Raw genomic sequence first — 25,444 nt, forward strand, 5'->3', positions numbered from 1 at the left:
TATCTGAGATGTTTTCAAATTATAAATTTTCTTATCAATTCTCTTTGAAATTATGAATTATTTTTATAATGAATCGTCCTTTGCCAGTATATATATATATATGGTAAAGGGGGAACATCACCCACTTATACTAATACTAACAAATCTCTTGGATTGACTTGGTTTCACCTCTTCCCCTAAAAAAAGTTAAGCACTTAGTCATGGCCTGTTGATCACTATAATTCTGATCTTTAAAAAGCACTGTAATATTTCAAATTACTAATGTTGTAAAAAAAACTGTCGAATCAGCAAGCAGGTCGTACATAATATGTCAAGTAACAAGCAGTCTCAGTGGCCAGCCATCACAAGGAGCTATCTATGCCTCCGGAATATATAGAAATGATTTATGACTTTATAAACTTTTGTTCTTCGTAATATATTGCATGAGCCTTTTTTAATTCTATAGTTTTAAGCTCGACTAATATTATAATTACTTTAATTTACTTTTAACGTTGGAAATGAATCACAGTCAAGAACAAAATAATGACATTAGCCCAAGTTAAGGCAACAAAAGCCGGGAAAAAAGCCTTTGATAATATGTTATCATAGATATAAAGGCCATAATATGTGTTTTTTTTTATGTAATCGCAGTATTTGAATACACGTGAAAGTATTTTATTGTAGTTAATGTTAAAATATTTTTGGAAAAGGACATACTCATAAATTGGAAATAATAAAACTACATATGTTTCAATAAGTATGATTTATAAGATGCACTTAAATGCTCTTCAAATTTTTACATCGACCTGGATAGCGCCTCAGACATGCGCAGGTCTAACTCTAAGGTCACGCATGCGTATTTTCTGACTGAGTGTGGAGTCTACCTTGCGGTGTTTATGTGATTTAGTCTACGTAGTACGTTAGTAGTTTTACTCTATCAATATGAAGTGTTGTATCTTTAATTTTCTAGGATAAGATGTTTTTATTATATTTTAGTTAACTTACTAGAAATACTCAACATGAGTTACCGTGGCCATATTCAACAGCCATTTTACAGCAGCTCATTAGCAATTCGGCAAGAAATACAGCGCTTTGAAAGTGTCCATCCAAGCATCTATGCTGTATACGATTTATTGGAACTCATCCCTGATCCCCTGTTGGCAACACGAATACGGGAACACGTCGTCTGCATAGAAGGTAGGCCTAAGGCTGAATTAGTATGATTTTATTAAAACTTCAAAGGCACCAGATTCTATAAATTGTATATTTCAGTCACAATGTTTAAACACATTTTGATGTTTGATATTATATGTCCCAGTTGTCTGTTTAAGATTAAGATATGGGGATAATAAACTTTGTAGAGCATAAATTATGTAATAATATTAATAACATAAGCCTATACGAGTGTAACTTGTAAGTTACACCACACTTACTGACTTGTCTAACTCGGTACTTTCCAGTTGCACTGTTCACTGCCATCTTATCATCACTAGGCTTATAAGTTATACTGTTGTTACAGGACTGATATTATTGGTACATTTAACAGTGATTGACAAGTAATTGTATTACTGTTAGTAGTACTAGCACTAGCGATCTGCAGTGGTTATTTGAATTTGAAATACCTTAGTAGAATAATTTGTTTTAAATTTAAGATAGCCTACAAAGGGCAAGGAAAGTATTATTATCTTCTGTTAGTAAAGTCTGATCAAAAGTAAATTTTAAAAAAATAGACTAAAATAAGTTGTACAGTAGAATGCTCCTTAATTTATAACAAATAAAATACTTTAAATGGTTCCTGGAAATTTGAGTGATTTAGGTTAACCCTAAAAGCTAAATCCATATACTGAGCTAAAAGTGCAAAATAAACTCAAAAGTGTAAAAATGAATTTAAAAATTATCCAGAATTACTTTAAACATTATAACAATTAATGTAAACTTAGAGTAAGTTAAAACTCAAAAATATAAGTTGTGTTCTTCTGAGATATGTACCATTTACCAATACACAAATATATATATGCTTCTATTTATAATTATTTATGAATTTCTTATACTGGAAATCCAACAAGAAAAAATAAAGTTGCAAAAGAGTAAAACAAAAAAAAACAAATGCACCCAAACCTTCTATTTAGAGTAATACTGTTGTTTTGAGGCATTTATAGTTTCATTTTAACTTGTTTTTTGAGGGTGTCATGTATCAGTAGTTAATAAAAAGTGATTTTCTGGAGAATAAGTGAATTAAAAAAATTTTGAATTGTTCAATCATAGGTTTATACCGATAGTTATACTTGTAGTATTTATATCACAGATATTCTATTCTACGTTAAAACAGATGCCAATGTCATTGACGAAATAGAGCTAAATTACTATTATTGCTATTTTCTACTGCTGAAATGACTAGATTTTTAATTATAAACATTTCATAATCTAGCAAAATCTACAACTTAATTTCTCTTACTTTTCCATTTTATTATGAGCACAATATGAATTGATGAATCTGTACTGTCTTATTTTTAATGAGCATCTGTTATACTGATTAATAATGTTACAAAATCTGTAAAAATATGATGGCCATTGGAACATTTCAAAACTTAGATTAAAAGGCATTGCAACAGTTTGATTAAATGTGAGATTATTAATAGCTGGAATGTGATATATATATAAAAGTTATTTTGGATTCCCCAAAGAAAATATATTTATTCTTATAGGATGCTAATTTTCTAAGTAAAATAAGGGTATGTAATTAGTGTACTTAGATTCTATAAATGCTTTTATTTAGGTGCCAAATAAAGGATTGGCTAAGAACAATTTGGGTAAAGAATAGTTAATTGGATTGCAGGGTAGTTGGATGGGAGAACATAAAAGATTATCAATGGATCTAGTGAAACTGGATCAGAGTTAATAGTAGAGTGCCTGTTGTCAGTGTTTATACCTTTTTTGTTGTTTTGTTATTTATATTAATGATGTTGACAGAGGTTGCAATTAGTAAAACTAGCTGTTTTACTAGCTTTGAATAGTGGTAGATGAATAACTCAATCTATCAAGGCAGTGGTCTTTTATATGCAAAAACGGCTCGTTTGGGCTGAGAAAACACTTTACATAGAAGGTCGAAACGTTGTTCGCTCTTCTATGTAAAGTGTTTTCTCAGCCCAAACGAGCCGTTTTTGCATATAAATTTCTCAACAAGTGGGTTTCTCGTCATCACTGATTAAGGCAGTGGTCTGTTGCTAATAGATATTTAGGATGCATTTATAGACATATTTGACTACAAGTTAAAAAAGTAATTATCTATGCAGATCACGAGTTAGGCTTCACTTGTAACATTGTGCTGTTTTGGTCTCCTTATCTATAAAGGAATATTTGTTTACTTGAGAAAGTTCAGATGGAGGTGGTTACTAGGATACTTCTTGGAATGGAAGGATTGCCTTACATTAATGGGTAAAAAATCTGTTAGTTTATTTTCTCTTGAAAAAAAAAAAGAAAACTAAGAGGTGACCTTATTGAAGTTTAAAGTTTACAAGATTAGGTTGGAATTGACAAGTTAACAATGCCTTTCTTGTTTGTATTATATTTTGTAGATAATAGGAAAGAGGACACAAGTTTAAAATCTGGAGAAGACATGCTAAACTCCAGTTAATACCACTTCATGCTTTTACTGGAGTGAATGATTTATGGAAAAAGCTGATGTTGATTTTAGTGGCAGTCAGAACTTTACAAAAGTTTAAAGAGAATAATAATTTTCTGATAATTGAAGGATGGGTTACAGTTTTTACTTTTCTTGAGGGTGGGTGTGAAGAGACAACCTTGAAGAAACAAATGGTCATTTGTTGTCTCTCAAAGAACTTAGCACATTTCAAATAAATAGTTGTTTATGTAGTCTCTCTTTAGAGCAAAAATAAACAAAACTCAGTGGTAATTGATCAGAATACAATGACAATTCCAAAACAAAAACTTAGAAAAAAAAGAAAGAAAGTGATACTTGTTGGTTGCAGCAGAACTTATAGTTTCATTCAAATTGTTTGATATTATAAACACACAAACACAAAATTTAAGAGAGTGCATAAATATAAATATGAAGTGTTCCATTTCAAAATTAAGGTATGTCATGTAGAATATTATAAAGAATGTGTTTGTTTTTTTTATCTGTAATGAAATATCTGCTGGTATTTAAATTTAGATATCTGCAACTGTAAAATGGCTATATGACATACACATATCTCTTGTTTTAGATTAGATTTTAAATAAGTGGTATACACACAGTTTTTGGCTACAATGCAAATTTTTTCATTTAATTAATGAAATAAGGGAAAATTAAAAACATAACTAAATAGTATTTTAGATAAATATTTAATTTTGTTGAAAAAGCAAAATAGTATTCTACTTGTTTATTTTAATGCACTCTTGCAGTTTGAAGTTAAATATAGCTGTAATATTTATTTGCACAGCAATATGCAATAAACTGTGTTAAAGACCTTCTAGTCCTGTTTGAAAAGCACTAATGACTGTCAAGTCTGAACCTAGACTCAGTGCATTTAATTTTGTTTCCACATGCTTTGTAAAGAATAGAAAAATAAATTCTTTAATAAATATACTTTTTTACCACTGTAAAGTTTGAAAATGTTTTTTTAATCTTGCTTTGATGTTCTGTTTTTTAATACTGTCAGTTTATATTCTTTAACTATATTTTCACACAAAATAAATTTCTCAAACCTTTGATTGTTGTAGCTGCTTGTTGAAAAATAAAATATAAAAAATAGTTATCTTCTAATGAATAGGATACTAATTTTCAGTGAAGCTGTTCAGATATGTTTTCACAGAAGAATTTTACATTATAAGTATTGATTTTACAGCATATAAAATAACTAAAAAGAGTGCAGCATTAGGAGGTTATATGTGTGTATTTTGGTCCACTGTGATAAATCACAAATTTCATATGAAATTTAAATAAATGATTAGATATAATTTTGTAGGTAGTGTAGGTTTTTACTGATTGTTTTAAAACATGAATTATTCATATGGAAAATTCATAAATGTTAAGTATCATGGAAATTTTTATCGCAGACATGAATGGATCTATTTTACAATACAATTTTATACTTTTAGTAGTGTGTAATGGGCTCATTAAAACATTGGCATTCTCTGTCAATGTTCCAGTGTTATTTAAAAGCTTTTTTTTCATTTTTATCTCCAAGTTTTCAGGTTTGAACTTGTTTACTCACTGCAAGAGTAAACACCGACTTATGGAGAATATAAAATTAGGCATTACTCGTGTTCAAAGTTAGAATTTGATGTTCCCAAATAACCATTTTAATTTGAAACAGTTTTCATACACAATTAAAGGAGATCTTAGTTCCACTGTACACAAGCCCTTTCTTTGAAAGTTTATAGGGCTTTAAAGAATGGTAGATTTTGACCATGGAAGGCTCAGAATATAGTATCAAAAGTTGGTCCTTTCCACTGTACTAATTTGCATAATTTACTGATGAAGTAACCATAACTACTAGTTCATATTTGATTGAAAACCCTTTAAAAATACAGGGAATTCATGTATATACACTCACACACACAATAAAACATGCACACATAGTTCAGCTTAAGAATACATACATTACATAAAATGGTAATTATGTGTTATATTTAAACAAACACACATTGCCAATGTACATACCTGATATTACGTGCAATACTTGTATAGCTACATACAGTAAGCTTGCTTTGCAAGAACATCCTGTTCTGGCCAATTAAAGTAATTGCAGCTGGCTTGAGTAAAATAAATATGTATTAAACAATTCCATGCAGGTTAACCATCATAGTATTTTTAATATAAAATTGTCCATTATCAATAAACTTTTAGTACTAGTGTATATTTTATTTTCTAATTATTTTGCCATGAAGGTTCGCATATATGCATAGGGATTCAGTACATTTTATTGAACTTACTCAAAGTGTTTCACCATAATAGTCTTCTCCAATGCACCGAAGGTGGTACTATGTATCATTTATGAGATGGTGGTAGCACGAGAGATTTTAGTTAAGTAATGGATAGGATACGAATCAAAAGATTAAATTTTCCACACAAGTTATGTATAATTCAGTCGTTCTATTGTCAAGCGGTTTCTGGAAACAAGATAAGAGATGACGTTGTTTAGATGCCACCTGAAGAACCTTTCAATGTTCAGGACTATCTTCGAATTTCTGGCTAGCGAGCGAAGCTTTGGATGGTTTGTTTGTTTGTAGAGCAAAACTACATTTGGTTATTTTTTGTGTTCATCGGACTACGGAGTTAACGTTGTAAGTCAGCAAACAATATGGTGGCATATAACGCTAAAATTCGGATCTCGGATCTCGTGGTAGGAAGATCATAGATAACTCATTGAGTATAATTATGCTCAGGAACAGTCTTCGAACACAAGCAGATGGCGTACAGTGATAGTTTTTGTTGTTAACAGAAACCTGTTAATACGGGTTGGATAGTTTTGAGAAATAAAATCTATTCATAGGATAAATTGTCTTTAAGTAAAATTTATTAATTTAAAAGTTATTAAAAATTCATTAATTTTGTTTGTTACATTAGAAATTGTAAAAAAAAAAAGTATGGTAGCTTAAATTTAATATATATTTAAATTATGATTTAATTACTAATTAATGATTTAAACTTGCAGTCTTAACACTAAAAATATTGAAAACACGACCAAATGTACTACGTGTGTAGTAGTGAACTAGATACTGTTTGTAATAGTAATAAATTTTAGTAGAACCCTGCGTGTTTTCCGGTGGGACAGCGGTAAGTCTTCGGATTTACAACGCTAAAACCAAGGAGTTCGATTCCATTCGGTGAACACAGCAGAGAGCCCACTGGATTTGCTTATCAGAAAACAAGCACATTTTAGTACGTCTTTTAAGTTTTTGTCGTAACTGCTTAACGTTTCACTTTTCAGAGTCCCCCAGTGGTTCAGCGGTATGTCTGCGGACTTACAACACTAAAAACCGGGTTTCGATACCCGTGGTGGGCAGAGCACAGATAGCCCATTGTGTAGCTTTGTGCTTAATTCAAAACAACAACAACACTTTTCAAAGAACGGGGTTGTAGAACTGGATATAATTTCAACATAGAATGAGCGAGTTTCTTATCTTGCCAGCTAGTTGTTTTTTTGTTGACAAGGTTACGCATTGTTTCATGTAAATGTTTTTGGAAAAAACAGCCATTCTCTTTTTCAGTTCTAGATTTTCCTATTTGTATTCAGTGATCATTTCACTATATTTTATTGGGAAAGATGTGGACTGTAAATGTATGATCACTGATCAGTAGCTGCAGAGGATGCAGGCTGTGTAAGATACGTGATGTGAAAGTTCAGCTTTGTTCTTGAGCGATTATATATCTTAAGTTTATTTCAGTTTGTGATATACAATCTTGAACAAGCGGTAATAAATTTTGTTTACATGTGTGTCGAAGTCACTAACCCTGACTGCATGTGATCGGGTTATATACTTCCCTCAGTTGTTACTCGTAAAAAAGCATGTGAATATCCTACCGGTGACTCAGTAACCTTGAGCTCTAATACAATGACTTGTTCAACCTTGGGTGTGTGTATCTTGTTGTTTGCACCTAAAATACGTCGAATAGGCTTCTACTCTCGATTTGACTGTTACGCATGCACCTCTGCTCGTGCGAATTATTTTCTTAACATACCTACGTGTATAACATGTCACGTGAATTTCCTCGGTTAGTTACCAATTCTACATATTATATTAAACCTCCACGAATACATATTGTATTGCAGTAACTATACCATTTTAGTGTTTTAAACAACCAAGTTTAATTATGTGTTCTTTAACTTGTACAGAAAAGTGAGCTTTTCGCATCGGTAATTCGTAATGATTTTAAAGACGCGTTTCATTACAAGAGAAAAACTTGATATTACACTAATGAAACGTTTCTCGCTGTCTTCTGAGTATTTAATAGTTTGCTGGAGAGGAAGGTGAAAAATTGAGAACTTGACATAATGAGATCTAATCTGCAACAAAAACTGATTCTCTACTCTTATAATAGATTATGATGTATAGTTATGTGATCGTTTATGTGTATTTGTGGCATATGCATCAACTTAAAATTTCAAGTCGTCAGTTCTTGTGTTAATATCGGATTGAACCTTTAAATTCATTCATGGTAATTTTGTGACAAGATCTGTATGTCTGGTTATTCATGTTTCCGAATTATTTTATTCCCAAATAACGCAGACTTGTTACCATAAAAATAAATTTGGTACGTAAATAACTTATTTTAAATCTTAAAGGAAGGAATATTTAACTGTTACAGTTTCTAATGAAATTATTTTCCTATCTTCAGCACGGCGTGGCATGACTTCCTGTTCGAATCCTCATTCAACCAAACATGCTTGCTCGTACAGTTGAAGGGTTTTTAAAATGTTACGATCAATCCCACTAGTCATAGATAAAAAGAGTAGCCCAACAGTTGGCAGTGCTTGCTGATGACTAGCGGCCATCCCTATAGTCTTTCACTACTAAATTAGGGACAGCTAGTGCAGATAACCTCCGTGTAACTTAGCGCAAAATTAAAAACAAACAATACTTCAGAACTTTCACGGGAAAGTTGAATATTTAGAACTATAAGGATTTTAATAATTTTAGTTTCAATAATAATGTATGGTGTGGTTTTGTTCTATAAAGTTACGTCATTGTGTAATCAGTTTTAATTATATGTGAAAGTCTGTGTTAAATGGTGAAAAAATCTGTAACTACAAGGCCATCCTTACTCAAATCCCATATTTAGTTGTTGATTGTTTTCTATTTTTAACGTGTTTAATATCAGTATTATATACCCATTGATTTATTGTGTATGTGTTGCATCATTAATTTTTTTGTATCTGTTCATAATTATTTTCGTCTTACTGTAGTTTAGCGGTAAGCTTCTTAGAGCTTAAAACGCTTAATTGCGGGGATATCTGTGCGCATTTTAAAATAAACGATTTCGTATTTTTTCCAAACCTACCGAGGGTTGTATGTTAATATTTATACTGGATTGATTTAAACGTTGTATAAGAGGAAACAAAAAATATAGGTGACAAGCTCTGTTGGTTCCTACGATCTGACATTAAAATGTCCTTTGAGATTACATCGTTTTCAAGCATATAAATAATTTCACCTACCTTCGTGCATTTTAAACAGATTAGTTTTCAACCGAGGAAGGTAATACTAATTTTGATGAGAGAGAGAAAAGTGCGTATACATGACTTTTTAATTTGTTAGTTTGCCAGACATTTTGTTTTACCACAATATCTTGGGATTGGTGTTTTGGGTTTAGATACTCCAATCCGGAAGTTTTTCTTCTTGTTCAGATAAGTGAGATTCAGTGCATTTGTAAGTGCATGTTTATGCCTATACTCGAGTGCGCGCACACAGTAAATTTTACACTATATAAGGCGTGACGCGAAATTAACATGTACTCAGTGACAAACTTCTAAAAGTCCAGTCCCTCATGTAAGATATTTAAAACAATGTACCAGATTGTCCCAAGAAACGTCGCAGCAAACGTCATTCATACCAGATAAAACAAAAAACAAACTTGTTTTTTACCAGTATAAAGAGGAGTGTACTCTAAAAGCAAATTGAAATTTCATAATTTTGTAAGGTATGAAGTTATGATTTCGTGGTCCAAAAACAATACAAGTATAGGTTTTCTTATTATATTGTGTGCTAAACAAATCATCGTTTGTACAGGATTCGAATCGCGCTGGGCATTTAAGAATCCTCCACCCACATCCCACCGTTAAAAACCAGGTTTTAATACCCACGGTGGGTTGAGTATAGGTGCTGTAATATTATAACCGCCCATTCCTACCTTGTATTCTTACTTTACTTTTTAAGTGTTCTTATTCCCAGTTTTGTTATGCAAAATGTTTTATACTTGTAAAAGTAATACTGCAGCTAAACAATGTGCTTCGAATTCAACGATAAACCAGTACTGATCATTTGTACGACTCTTTGCGTGCGTTTGTAATTTGATATGTTTAGGCTTTTGTTGACAAATTTCTGCTGTTTTGTCACAACATGACAAAAAATCAGAGTGATCAAGTATGACACTGCATCAGTAAAATAACAAAAGGAAATTACTCTTAACTGCATCCACGTTTCTGTATCCCAATGAAATTCTTATATTACATCATTTTTAAACACATATCTTAAAAATCTGTAAACATGGAATTGCGACACAATTGTAATTAACATAACGGTGAAATTTTAGAAACTTTTGTATTTTTGTAAAACCTGTGAATTTTCCATTTTTCGTGTTTTACTTTGTTTAATTAATGACATTTCGGCTCTTTGGCGTACAGATCGAACGTGCGTACGGTACGTGTTCCCTGAATATTATAATTTTTGTACATTCATGATGTTCTAAAAACAGGTAGGTCAAAGAAGTCTCGATAAAAATGAAGTATAAACCCTATAACCCAAACGCTTTCGAAAGGTGCACCTTTCCTTTTCAGGGGCAAACGGAAGAAGAAAGGTTCACCTTTCGAAAGCGCTCTGGTTATAGGGTTTCTACTTCATAATTTGCGTACAATGGCATGTCAAAATTTGGCTATTTGAACACTTTTTATCCAGACAGTTGTAAAATACACTGTGTTACGTTGTTTTAAAAATTATTGTAGAGTTAACCAGTGAAATTCTTGTTGTTAAAAAAAAATGAAGAAAAAATCTGTTGATAATTTTTAAGCTATTGATAATCGTTGAACAGCTGTTTAATGGCAGCTGTCAACGTGGTTATAAAACAAATAAATATATATGAACATTTTGATTTTATACTAAAGGATATGAGGGAAGGCTTGACAGGCAGTTTAGATCAGCAGTAGAAGTAACTTGTCAGTAAAATCACCTAGATCTCTGAAATAGCTTCTATGTCTTAGCCAACAGTAATATCAGCCGCCATAACCACGCAACTTCTATTCAGTTATATGTCCTGACAGTTCTGGAGCGTCCATCGTTGTAATCACTTCTGCGCTACATGACTGGCAAGATAACATACATTTTATTAGTCCCCTATATAAAATGATTACATTTTAAGAACTAATTATATTATAGGGAATATATTTTACCATGAGCAGTTATTCAGGAAAGTTAGGAGGTTTTTCAGAAATTATCGTAGGATGTGCTCAACGTATCTTCTATCGTCTTAATCAGTATATTCAGCCAATGCAAACATTATTTGTTATAAAAGAGGTTTGTCAATCTTCGCAATATTTTTCATACTAGACACCTTTATTTCAAATCACAAACTTCGCATTATTGAAAAAGAAGAGTAAAACATAGCTAGTTGGCGAGATAAACTATTTGAGTATGTAATATGGTTTTGAAACAGATCGTATTGAAGTACGTATCAAATGATACGTTGGAGGAACGATGACCAGCCGATCATCTTATTGTCCACCTGAAAACACAAGACTCAGACATTTTTTTTAAATTCCCGTACGATTTAGCACGAATAACAATAAGTAGTGATATTTTTAGAATGAAGGATTGGAGAATAAGCCAAGCATTGCTTATTGAAGATAAGAAACTTGTCTCAGTTACTCTCTTCAGAAGAACTCCGCAAAACCCTGTATTTATTCATATGTTTATTGATGTAATTAAAAAAATACATCTGATTTTAATAGAATTAACTGAGATCAGTTATTTGATGCAAGTTTCTGAAATGTTGTGTACAGAGTTCAGGGTTGCCCCATAGTTCTTTTAACGCTATTTGGCAAGTTTAGTAATTGGGATATTGTCATTGAGATAATACAGGAGATTTGCTTAGTCCCGCTTACAAATGATGCGTAATTAATATAGACCTAGCTTGGGATTGTATGTTGTCCTCTATTATGTGTTCGTCCCTTGATGGTACAGCGGTAAATTTACGGATTTACAACTCTAAAATCAGTGGCTCAATTCCCCTCGGTGGATTCCGTAGATAGCCCGATGTGGCTCTGCCATAAGAAAACTCGCATGCTATTACGTGTTCACACAGAAGAGGGACATTTCTGACGGCTGTTGGATATTCCATTCGTTATGTCCTTTTGACACCAATTCAGCAAAACCGGCATAAACTGTAAGAAGTAAATTTACCTGTTTTTAGCACCCAGTAACAGGTGGGAATATAGCCTGTAATTGTGCAGGACTTACGAACTGTGTTTGATATCTAAGCTGTTTTGTTTCCCATGTTTTGAAACTGCATTAAAAATCTGATACGTCACAACGGGAGTAATTATTCTCTTGTAGATTACAACAGTTTTTCGGTTATAAAATGAAACTGAATATAAGCATTTCAATTTCACTGTCAATTTACATCATTTAAAACTAATGTATACATTGTCAACAACCAAATAAAGAGTGGTTAGGGCGATCGGTTCACAGTTTGTTTGTTGTTGGTTCAAAATGTGCTCGTTCTTTCTGCCATTATAATGTGACGGACAGCCCCACTTGTAATTGATAGAGAGTAGCATAAGGTTTGGCGTTGAGTTCATTGACACGCTACCTTCCCTCTAATGTATCACCTTCATATTAGAGACGGCTAGCGCTGATAACCCTCGAATAGCTTTTATCGAAATTCAGAATGTAAGCAAATATATATCATGTGTGAGAACCACATGCCTGTCCCAATTAATTCATTAAAATTCGACACATCATAATATATTATCCTTTTGAAGAATAAAGTAATATTTCTTCAGTTATAAAGTTTTACGCTTTTTAGTTTCATCGTCAGTTTATCATATTTAAACACTGCTTACAAATTAGAAGATACTTTGGCAATTTCTCCTGTTCTCCATGTTGCTTGTTTTTGAATGCATAAACGTTTCTGAGAGGTTGGATAAACTGCATATCTGATGCATAGTTTGCTTCGTGCACATTGTCTTTCTAACTTATTTCTACATGTTGGTTAGTCTCATTGTCTTACTTTTTGTTTTTTAAAGGCAGAATTTAGAGAGGAGTAATTGTAATTTTCTTCATAAATGACAATCAAATACAGATATCATTGTTCTGTTAGGCGCTCTTTTTTAAGTATTTAACCAGAGCAAAAATCATCTTCTTTGTATCCAACTAAGTCTATAATTTTCTTGAATTCCACTAAATGTTCTTTATTTCTTTTCAACAAAGGTGTACCGATGTAAAAGAAATGTTTGTTGTTACATGTGCAGTGCTACAAAACGAGCTTATGTGTTTTGCCCGATTTAGCGTTAATAGCCCTCAGACGTAGCGCTAAGAAGGACTATACACTGCGAAATTAAAATGAAACTTTTGAAAATGAAGCATTTGAAGCACTTTGCCCGAGAGTATTTTTTCGGGTTTTATTATCCTGAACTACACTGGGCTGGTCGTTTCTAGTGATTGGCGTGTCGGGTTGATGCTGAGCACGTTTCTCAATTTCAACTGCAGATGCATTATACAAGTGATTTAAAATATTTGTGCTGGGTTTATAACCGAACAAAGTTTTTGTGGCAGTAGATTATGCTTGCTGTTTCGCTTTTTCTTTGTGGGTATTTGCGTATGGTAATTTTTGAATACCCAGGAGGGTCAGGTGCACAAGACCTCTTCCTCCATCCCTAACTTTCGTGTCGGCTATTAGATAGAATTTGTTGTTGTGTAGACTTTGGGCCAGAGTATCCCACAGTACTCAGGCCCTTTTCAGGGCAATGTTTATGTATTGACTTCATTTGCCCCTTTTTTTTCCATTATTATAATTTTTTAAACTTCTATTTCATTATTCTTGTTTTTCAATATTTCTATAATAATAATAATACTAATAAAATAAAAGAAAGAAGAAGAAGAAGAAATAATATAGATGAATAAATAAATAAAATAAAACTAGTTTTAAGCGTTTAATGCATGGTGGCTAGTTTGTTTTATATTTCTTAAATACATATTCGTTGGAGAGAGGTACTTAGGACTATGTTCATCATGTACGTAGTATCTGTCGAGATCACACATTAAGTCAGTTTTATGCCAATTGTTATTAAAATAGTTTAGTGCATTGTGCAAGAGTTTAACAGATATTGTTTATATGTTTGCATACTTGTGCATGAATGTGGACTTCATCCACATTTATGCTTGCTGTCTACTTCCCTCTGTTAGTAGTTTAAATATAGGGTCAGCCGTGTCTGATTCACAGGGTCTCTGAAGGGACCGTTTAGTCTATGCGTATTAGGTGTCATTCAAGGTGAAAATTTTCATTCTTGAACTATACAAAGCATTATTAGTATTTGTTTAAGAATGAACTATTAGGCTAGAACTATTTGTTTTAATAGAAGCAAAATAATGTGTAAATATATATAGACTTGTGTGACTCGTATTTTCCGTATGTTTGCTCATTAAAAAAATTAGGCAGTTTTTCATACCTTGGTAGTTAAAGCGCTGGGACAGCAGTCTGCCAGTTGCTGGCCCGAAACTCGTCCCAGAAAATGCTTGCCCTTTCAGCCGTTGGAGCATTATAATGTAACAATCAATCCCACCATTCATGAGTATAAGTAGCCAAGAGTTACTGGTGACTGTTGTTGACAAGCTACTTTCGCGTCAGACTGTCACTTTAAAATTAGGAACGGCTAGATTCAAATGAAACAAAATTAACATAATCATTTTAAGTTTCCGCTTAATTATTAGCAGTATTAAGATGTTCCTCAAAGTTATACTTAATAACACTCTTGCGTGTTATGTTTTTTATATTGTTTTGAAAAAGAAATTGTATATATCCCTTAAACATATTTTTTCTAGTGGCCCAGTATTTTTTTTTGTCCAGGTTTTCAAAATTATGGAAATATTCACTTAACAAGATGTTTAAAAACTGTTAGGTTCTAAAAAGAACTTGCTAGTGTCAACGTTAGATTAAAAAACAAACACGCCGTAATTGCTCTGAGCAGCTTTCTTGTTTAGTTAAAGATTAGATGATGAAGTTAATTTATGTAAATTACATTCAGCCAGTTATTGCGAGTTTTCTGACGCAACAAACATAACTATTTTGGGAACAACAAACGAGTTTATATGCAGTAACGCTTGAAGGGATTATTTTTGTGATGACTTGAAAAGCCAGAAAGAAATTGGTGCGTTCACATGTAAATTGTGACATTTGAATTTTAAGCCTGTTTTCTCACCAATGTACGATAATCTAAATAATCATGTATGTGATACTACAGTTTCTGTTATCTAGTAGTATTTAAAATCGGATGTACCAGATGTGTGGTTACTGTGGAAGTTTAATCTTGTCGTATCAGTACAGCAAGCTTATTTAATACTGTAAGAATATGAAATTATTCGCCGTGTAGGAGGGAATACATAACTTCGGAATGAAGGCTCATATACTGTAGTAGGAATTCCCCGTAAAAAGAAACATTCGTTAGAAAATTTTTATTAGTTTTATGTAGTAATAAATTTAAACTGATGAATTGGTAGTTTCATTTCGTTATCTAGCGTTTTTTTTTTGTTCTTTTAAATATACTAAAGGGACATTTTAATTGGCCGATTTCGGTTATATGTACACACACAACTTCATAAAATTCAATTTTTTTTTTATTCAAGTGATCAATAGTAAGAGTTGTTATTGCTACTGCTTCAAACATGCATATAATATTTGGAAATTTCGCAAATTTTATTTTATATGTATAATTCATGTTATTTGTTTTAATTTATTTACTTTGATAGTACGAGAACTGGCTAGTGGATACAGTTTGTTTTGAATGTATTATTTTATTCGATGTTGATCCGATCCGGCTGTATTGCAATTGCCCCCCAGTGGCACAGCGATATGTGTGCAGACTCACACCGCTTGAAACTGGGTTTCGATACCCGTGGTGGCACTATACAGATAGCTCATTGTGTAGCTTTGTGCGTAATTCTAAACAAAAACATTTTGCAATTACGAAGGCAGTATTTTATTAAGTTATAAATTAACTTTAGATTACCATAATAGTTGGATTAATATTTTCTTTAGTTATAAATAGCTTGCAATTTAATTATATTTGGATTTATATTTTATTTAGTTATAAGTATCTTGCAATTTAATGATAGTTGGATTTATACTTTCTTTAGTTGTAAATAGCTTTCAGTTTAGCCCCTCAATCTAATTTTGTTAATTTTATTAGTTTTTATTATATTGTTAAAGCACAGATAAACCAAATCAGCTTCTGATTAGAGAAGGAAAAAAGTTGGTCTTTATCAGTTCTGAATTTGTAATTCTTCATGGCCAAAAATTATATTTTGTTTGTATATATCAAAATAGCTTTACGTTGTAGTAACGACTTAGTTGTTGATGTTATGTAGATTATTATAGTTTTTCAGCCTATCACTTGAATGACGTTTTTTAAATACTTATTGTGATATCTTAATTGCACACACGAGTGTCAGTGTTTTAATGAATATTGTATCGTTTTGTGTTCGTGCAACCAGAAAGAATAGTATAGCTGTGTATAGATTTATCTATTTTCAGTTTTTATAAACTACAACAACTGATAAGGGTTTCTCTCACAATCCTTAATTCTACATTTTAGTGACATTAATTGCAATTGTTTTTCATAACAATGTGTGTAATAACAAGACATAGGGAATCAACATACCACATGTTTATTTATTTTGAGGTAACTCGTACTTTTTCGAAAAAAATGAGAATAGGCCATAACATTATTTTATAAATTGCTAGTAGTTTTCTTTCAATAATAAGGTCTCGTGATGGTGTAGCAGGTCAGAATCCAGGATAATTAGACACCTAAAGAAATGACGAAGTAGAACATTTAGAGACCACTTGTTTATTATAAAATAAAATAATAATTACAACAGATGTGTACAATACTATGTAAGCATACAAAAGACCTGTATATATCTAGGCCCAATACATTACCAGTTTAATTTACTTCGTAATATGATACCATATAAAATTATTGGCTATTGTTGGATCCATCGGGGATCCCATATATCTGGTCATAAATGACGTCACTGAAGAGGGAATGGCTTAGTTTTCGCGCTATCACGAATGCAACTGGTTAGAAAAATGGTCACGTGAGTTAAAACATGTTCTTTACCCCGTTGTATGAACTGTATAGATCTAATCTTGTATTGCCAGTTTAAATTTTCAGTTATATGATCTGTATATATTGAGGCCTACTACATTATCATTTTATTTATTCCATTATATGTATTTTAAGTGTGTTGCGAAGTTTTATTAAAAGTTTCAACACCGCTATATAAATGTCCGTAACAGCAGGCAAGCGTGTTAAGAAGTCTGATCAAGATGCGACATTTGAAATTATAAGCGTTTCATGTTTGAGCTGTTACTGAGAATAATAGAAAACGTAAGAGACAGATGATAAAAACACGATTGATATCCAGATGTTGAAGGAATGTTAAATAAAAAGATAACTGTTAGTTTCAAAAGCCAGGATTTCATTTGATTTATGCAGAGAGACAAATCAACTGTTGATCATTTTTAAGCATTAATGCCACGTCTAACAGTGGATTGGATCTTTCAATCTAGTATATAGTCGAAGAAGATAATTTGCTGTCAGTTTTCAGCTAATTCTATATGGAACCGAGGCATTTTTTTTGTTTGATTGAGACAAAATGATTTTACGATGTGCTTTAATTTATTTAACGAACTTCGCGGATTTAAAAAAACTATGAATATTTCAACAAAAATAAATTTTGCAGGCTTTATTATCAACGAAAGAAAGAAAAACAACACAAAAATGCACATACACAGAAATGTGTGTGTGGTTTGTGCTCAAGGCAAAAGATGAATTATTCTTAACAATCATGTGTCATCCGTTCCGGTCTGGTGCACACAATGGATCTAGCAGAATGTACTATAAAAGAGAAAGTTTCGTAAAAAACTGTGAAACCAAGGCAGCTATTTATGTTGACAGGTAATTACCCGCGCAAATACTCTACTGAAATAAGGTTAGTGACATAGTCACTCGGTGAAAATAAATTCTCACGTATCGGTAATTTGTCAGAAGCTGAAATCTACGTCCGTTGTAGAAATACGTTGGTTACGCACCTTTTAAATCATGCATGTTTTTCTGCTAGATGATAATTTATAAATCCGATACAGTCGGTTTAAGGAACTGAATGTTTTTTTTTTTTTTTTTGTCCACTTGATCTTGCTGATTAACGTGCATTTACATCGATTTTTAGAATTATTTAAATTATGGGCTTCGTGTTAGTTGATCTATTACAGAGAATATAAAGAAAATATAGAGGGTTTTGCATGTATTTTGTGGAGTAATCAGGAAAGTTAAAAAAATCAGAACTTGAAAAGGAATCGTAATGATAGATTATTATATTTAACAATAGTAATTTATGGAAGCTACGTAATGACAAGAAGAGTTCCTTTAAAAGATCAAGAGATGAAAAGGATTAAAAAATTAATGATTAATTGTAAAGAATAGTGATTAGAATAAATAAAACAGAAGGAACAATCCCCTTCTTTCATCAAGATGATTAGAAGAACATGACAGTAAAATGAGTAATTTTACATTTTAACTGTATGGACTGTAAAGCTACATTACATTCCAGTGCCAAGCAACTTATTGTATTTTAACCAAAGAAATATTCCTTTGGTGTCTGTTTTTATCTGCGAAATAGAATGGGACTTTATGGTCAAAGGTAAAATTAAAGTGAAAACTTAAGATGAAAAGAACCATTTTAATGTGTTTATTTAAACAGAGTCTTGTAACAAAATTTCAGGAATATAATGTAAAAATTATAGAAATACTGAATAATCAAGTTATATGAATTGTTTAAGCCAAATAAGGTGTTTTTTAGTAAATTTGTTTTATATTTTTTACAATTGGTTAGGTATTAGCACTGTGAGAAATACAAAATTAGGATAACAGTAACAACCCTTTAGTTTGGACAGGGTTAAAGTTCTTCACAAAGTTATCATTTTAGTTGTCCTGGAGCTGATGTTTGATTTCAATTTGACTTTGAAATTATACATTTTAGCTCTGCCATAGTAGGAATACCATTAGACACCATGAATGCTGAAGCCTGGCATCTACATCATAGTATTGATTTACTTTGGTGCTTGTAAACAGTTATCTTTTGAGCTGTTCATCATTTGCTTTCTGAAGATTAGTTATAGGATGAAAGGCGAAGACTTGAAACATCTGCCTCTACACTTGTGCTTTTATAAAATAATTTTTCCATATGTTTTTTTATAAATAGAGTTCAGTGAAATCAGTTTAATGTCACTTGTTGACTAACTCAGGGTTCAGTGTTAGAATTTTTTTTTTGATGTACATCAATTACATAGATGAAGAAATGGTAAACAAAAAAAATCACTTACCGGTATTGGTAATAAGGTTTTGGATGGTGCTGACTGTGAGACATGCTGTTGCTTTATAAAAGGATTTAGATCATTTGATGAGTTGAGTAAATAAATAACTGGTAGCTTTTAATAATAGTAAATAATACATGTAGGATATCACAATTTTCATTAAAGTGTATAATTTTGAAAGGAAAAAAACCTTCAAATGTTTGTGAAAGAAAGGGTCTTTGTGGATGGTGATCAGTCTCTTAAGCCATCCAAGACATGTTGTAAATGGCAAGGAAAATGTTATTTTAGGATGTATCTACATAATTATTGATTACAAGTCTAAATATGTTATTTCATTGTATAAATCACCAGTTAGGCCACATTTGAAATACTATGTTCAGTCTGAAGATCTTTACCTTATGAAAGATATTCGGTTGTTGAAAAGGATTCAGATAGGGACTACTATTATAATATCTTTGATGGAAATGTTGTCATATGAGAGCAGGTTAAGATAGAATTTTTTTTTTCTTTAAATAAAAGGTAAGGAAGATATAATTGAGGTGTTTAAAGCTGTTAAGAAGTTGATAGTGTTGATGTCTCATCTTGGTTCATACTTAATGGTGAGAATGGTAGGACTGGTGGACACAAGTATAAATTTTGGCAGGGTAGAATGCAGCTTTAGCTAAATTTTATTTTGAAGCAGGATAGTTGTTCTTTGTAGTCTGTCACCTTTAGGTGTGGTGGAAGCAGCATATTTAAGGGACTTCAAGGGAACGTTTGATACATTTTTTGAATGATAAGGGCTGGCTTTGGATTTTTTTTTAATGAGCTTAATTTAATGGATAAGATGGCCTAGGTGGACCAACAGGTCCTTTGTTGTCCTTCAATTTTGTTATTTTGTAACGTGACATACAAAATATGAACATACATTAATCAAGTAGCTAGAATTCTTATTATGAAAATAAAATACCCTGGAAGAAGTACTTTATCTAACTATATCATATTTTTGTAATACACTCTGCTACCTAAATTGTGTACTGTATTTTGTTTTTAAACAAGTGAAAGGTACTTTTTTGAAAAGCACTGTGGACATAATGCACTTTCAAGCACATGCATAATATAACCAGTAAGAATATTATACAGAACAAAGTCTGACACTTTTAAACATAGCTTTGTTGTTTGTTTTTGGTTTTTTTATTGATACTTGTTACTACATACTGGAAGGATTATATCAATATATTTTCTTAAAACTGTGCAGTTTAAAATGTCTGATAAAATATTTGAAATATGGCTAAAGGAAAGGGATGAAAAGACTGGTTAATGATTTAGATATGAATATTACAGTGTTTGTTAACTTATAAATAAGTTTCAAGTGCTGCATCTATTGATCAGTTTGCAGACTTTTATGAATGTCCATAGTTTAGTATGGTGTAAAATTGCAAAAATCTTTCAAATATATTATCTTAATAGAATGAGGTGTGTTTTTAAATTGGTTTTTAAAATAGCTAACAAATAATGTTGTTTTGCTCCCAAACTTTTCAGGCTGGTAGCAACTTCTCACTAATACCTTTATTATTTACTTAGATTCTTGTCTGAACAAAACAAGAAATAAGATATATGTAGATGTTACATGATCTTCCTACCAAACATCTTCATAATAAACATGAAAACTGTATGTTGGGAGAAGGAGAAATGGTGATGACAGGTAAAATAATTACATGTGAGAATGCATCTTTTTACTAGTAAGGAATTATGCTAAAGTTACAAAAGACATAGGTGTGTGTCTGTGGTAAGATAATAATCTCTCCCAACACCATGCCTGTGCTATGTTTGATCTAACAGAAACAGAGTCAAAATCATTTATACCTGAAAACAAAACAAAAAAAACTTCCAGGCAGAGAGGTTTGTCTATGAACAGAATAAGTCTTATGTGAGATGGGCAGCTTCATTATTTGAGAAAAAAGCCTTTAAAATTAATTCATATTAATTCCAAAGCAAGAAAGTCCTAAGAGTCTTCTAGCTATTTTTGTGATACTACCACAACCAGGTGAAGAATCAGTTTTTCTGTATTAGGCAAAATGCAATTGTAAGTCACCAAACAACTCGCCAAAGGAACATTTTCAGTGACTTAGGGCTTACATATGCTATAAGCATTAGACCTGTGAGTGTTTATATGTTCATCAGATTTAACATTGTGTTTAAGTCACTGGAGATAAAGACCACACTAAGATGAGACATTCAAAGTATGTGTTAATATTACCAAAAAAAGTAATTGACATTGTATTCTATAAATTAAGTTGAAAGTGTCTTTTTATTTCTGTCTCAATGTTTAATAGATCACTTACATTCCTGGTCCATGAACTTTGACTTACTACAACTGATACTGGAGAAATCTCATAGTTTAGCAATATATTGCCCAAACCAAAAAACTGCTGTATTCTCATTTAACAAAGTACTGAACCATTATCAGTGTACCAGATTTATTTGTGTGCAAACAAGGCTAATATGTCATGCATTGATCAGTATTAAAATTCACAGACATTTGTCAACAAAGTAGCTAGATATATCAAGCTTTCTTTGTTTTAAACTATTATTTCAACATACAAGATTGCCATGGAGCCTGAAATAAAATGTACATAAACATTTCATGAATTGGTCTTAAATAGACCAATTTATATAATGTTTCTTATGATTTTCTACATAATATTTTTCTAAATACATTACTTTGATCCAATTACTTTGTGAAAAGTTATTTGAATCAACAACGTTATTAAAAGTGTATAAAAGTGTTTAGGTGTAATGTGTGTTTACCAAATTAAGTTAGTTCATTAACCTTCCGACATTGTTAAATTTAGTTAAAAACCAGACAGGAGAAGAATCATGTATGTTTGCTTAGTTGCTAATATTAACCCATAATCAAGTAATTTGCATATTGAAGCAGAATTGCAAGAATAGCTTAAGTGTATTATTGTGTGTATATAAAGAAAAGGTAAAGTTAATCCAAATCCAGTCTGTGTAAAAACATTCTGGAAGCCTGAGCTAAAACATACACAATTTTGAACAAGCTGCATTTTCTTTACTTTTTTTTTATAATAGCTACTACATCTTTTGTTTGTTTTGTGTTGGTAATGTACAGATAAACTTTATTTAATTAAACAGTTACATTAATATTTACATTAAAAACAGCAAGACCAAACCTGTGATGAAATAGAACATGTGTATATTAGAAAACAAGCCTTAATAAAAAATTTAATGCTGTAAAGTCCAAATAGTCACCAGGACATAGGTTGTAATGTGGGAAATGTGTTCTGGTCTTTGGAGTTTACTAAAGAGTAGGACCTACATAATGGTAGAGATACACCATCAATCATTTATAACCTTTGTTTTCAAGTATTCTAAAGATTGGGATACATCTTATATCCCACATTATATTCTGTGTTCTGGTGACTTTGTTCTAGTTATGCAGTTCTTTTTATTGTTATTAAAACTTCCTACATATTGTAAGTTTATAAATAAAAAAATATGTAGAACTTTACTGAATTAACTTAAGAGTCATGTTTATCAAGATAAGATACTTAGTCATGAAACATGGCTTTCCATGGCTTTGATACATTTGTCATGCATTAGCCAAGCTTGACTGAGGTGTTGATCTATAGTGTCCAATAGGACCCAATGGTATTTTATGAAACTTGTATGAGGTATTTTGCTGATCAGTCTATAACCTCAGTGTTATTTTGCCCATGATAGTTCATCACAATTTTGGCATTATCCTGCTTCAGAAGAAAGTCCTGTATAACTGCACTGCCAAAGTGTTTTACAACTGGTTCCATTACCACATCAATATACTGTTGAGGATTAAATCTCTTCCCCCACCTAAGTGCAAAAAGACTTAAATCTGTGCCATCACATTGTAAACAGATCACCACCAAAGGAACCATATTATCAGTAACATTAAAATGATTATATATTTCAGTCTATCCAGACACAGGAAGTAAATTATCAATAGAAATGTAAAACATTAACTCATTTGTGTTGACCACTGCAACCTTTGGCATTGCTGCCATATTTTAGGATCTCAACAAAACTCCATGTGCTTGTACAGTCAACTGAAAAATTGTGCTTCTCTTTTCAACTATCAGTTAGATGCATAAGATACATTTCTTATTGTTTGATCACTGATTATCACCCATTAATTTATTTTCCTGAACTGGTTTGTAGCTGTGTCATGCAAATTGCAGTCATTACATGGCACAGTTGATTTTCCACATTCTTGTCCACTCTGGCTCATGTAAAGATTAATTGTGTAGTCTGCTTCCACTCCACTGCTGACATTTGCTTCAACTGTGCAATTTTCAGTATTTGATTAGCTTCAAACAGTTTATCTTACCATAAAAAAGCACATTGCCTATTGCCAACAAACAACATTATCATACAGTTAGGTGAAAACAATAGCCAAAACAGCAAGGCAACAAATAAATAGCCATATTTGACACCAAATGAAGTGACATCACTATATGTTGGTCAGTTTGTGTGGCCTCTCCTGGAACATTTGAGTGTTTTCATAGCAGGAAACATGGCTAATAATGTTTTTGCAGTTGCATTCAGATGTACTTTTTCAAACTCTAACAAATATCACCGTTTAATTTTTTGGTGTAATGTGTGTATGGTTTGTTTGTTTATAATTAAGCACAAAATACAATGGACTATCTGTGTTGTAACCCCTATGAGTTTCAAACTCTGGATATAAATGTTAAGTCTGCACACTTCTTGCTGTGTCACTGGGAATGGATGTGTGTGTATGAAAATAATGCTTTTTTTTCCATTATAAACTCTATGAAGCTATTTCAAGAAAATATCAAAGTTTAGTGAAAGTGTTACTTACTTTTAGCTTAGGTAATTACTAGCATTATAATTTTTTCACTTTTTTTTTGTAAAATGTATTTTTTTTTTTTTTGCTTTTGTACCTGTTATAAATATACCAGCTTTTATGGCCATCTTGTAGTGGGATTTTATGACTGTTTACAGGTACTTGGAACGTTTTAATAAGAATTTGTTTTTAGTTTTTTTTCACACTTAGATCGCTCTGTTCGTGGAATATCATTTACCTCTGTGCCTGGATAGACAAAGACATTAGGGATGTGTAAAGTTGAATTTGTTGACAAAGTGAAATGTCATTCATACATGACTGATGAAGCATACTCATCACGCCAGTAATAATGAAATTGAACAAACTAATAGCGTAGTTAAACAAATAACCATATCTTGATCTAGTAGCATGCAATCTCCCACCAACATACAAGGAGGAACTTGTAAAATTTAATCGATCCATACATGAAAGACGTGGTTTCTTAATATGTTTGTGTGGTGCAGCTGTCTGGATAAATTGTCTGCACTAAAACAACCTGTTTGTTTGGATGAATGTGATTTATTCTTTATATGACGTGCACATCGAATGACAGAAACAAGATGTTTGCATATTTAATAAGTTTCAACTCGACCTAGCTTAAGACTGAATTTCCCTCCACTAAGTTTCAGTTCACTGGATGAGCCTAACTGGTCATTGATAATCATAAGGCATGCGCCAGACTGGCACGTTATAATAGAATATAGAATTCATAAAGCAAAGTATCTAGTAAATTACAGTGAGTGAAAAGATGTAGAAGTCACTGAAGCATCTAATATTTGAGACAAGAAGATATTAGTGATAAAACACAATTTAGTTAACGTTTTACCTAGGATTACGGCGCTTTTTTTTAGTAAATGTAAAAAAGTCGTAATATTATAAAATATGAAATTACGTTAGGCCTCACGGTAGTAGTGTGTTCATAGTAGTTTATAACTAATAATTATGGTAGACAGGAAGGCATAGCATCAAGTTTCACATGTGGATTTGGTAATGGTGTAGTAACACAAAACAATTATAAATAAAATATGTACACTGTTACGTCAGTACGTATTTTTGAAGATTCTATGCTCACCCCTAACGATACGTAGTTGTGAGAGATACTGAGAGCAAATTTCAACGAGCATTCGTTTATGTACTCTTTCCGGAATGATTTTCTAATATATTATTTTTAGCATCAAAGTTACCGTCTCTCATTTGTAATATTTTTTTCGATGCATTAATATTTATCATTTGAATTAGAAATAACTGATTTAAATTTTAGTAACTAT

General features: G+C 31.8%; 1 protein-coding gene across 1 annotated transcript in view; it reads left to right on the plus strand.

Moving 5' to 3' along the window:
- The first annotated feature begins 844 nt into the window (after window positions 1-844).
- Window positions 845-25,444, plus strand: part of CenG1A (Centaurin gamma 1A) — a 109,841-nt gene continuing 85,241 nt past the window's right edge. Inside the window, exon 1 of the mRNA XM_076458799.1 lies at window positions 845-1,176. Coding sequence (XP_076314914.1) covers window positions 999-1,176 — 178 coding nt within the window. The 5' untranslated portion in view covers window positions 845-998. The remainder of the gene's footprint in view (window positions 1,177-25,444) is intronic.

This window comes from Tachypleus tridentatus, chromosome 9 (assembly GCF_004210375.1).
Source record: "Tachypleus tridentatus isolate NWPU-2018 chromosome 9, ASM421037v1, whole genome shotgun sequence".
In the NCBI taxonomy this organism is placed as follows: domain Eukaryota; kingdom Metazoa; phylum Arthropoda; class Merostomata; order Xiphosura; family Limulidae; genus Tachypleus; species Tachypleus tridentatus.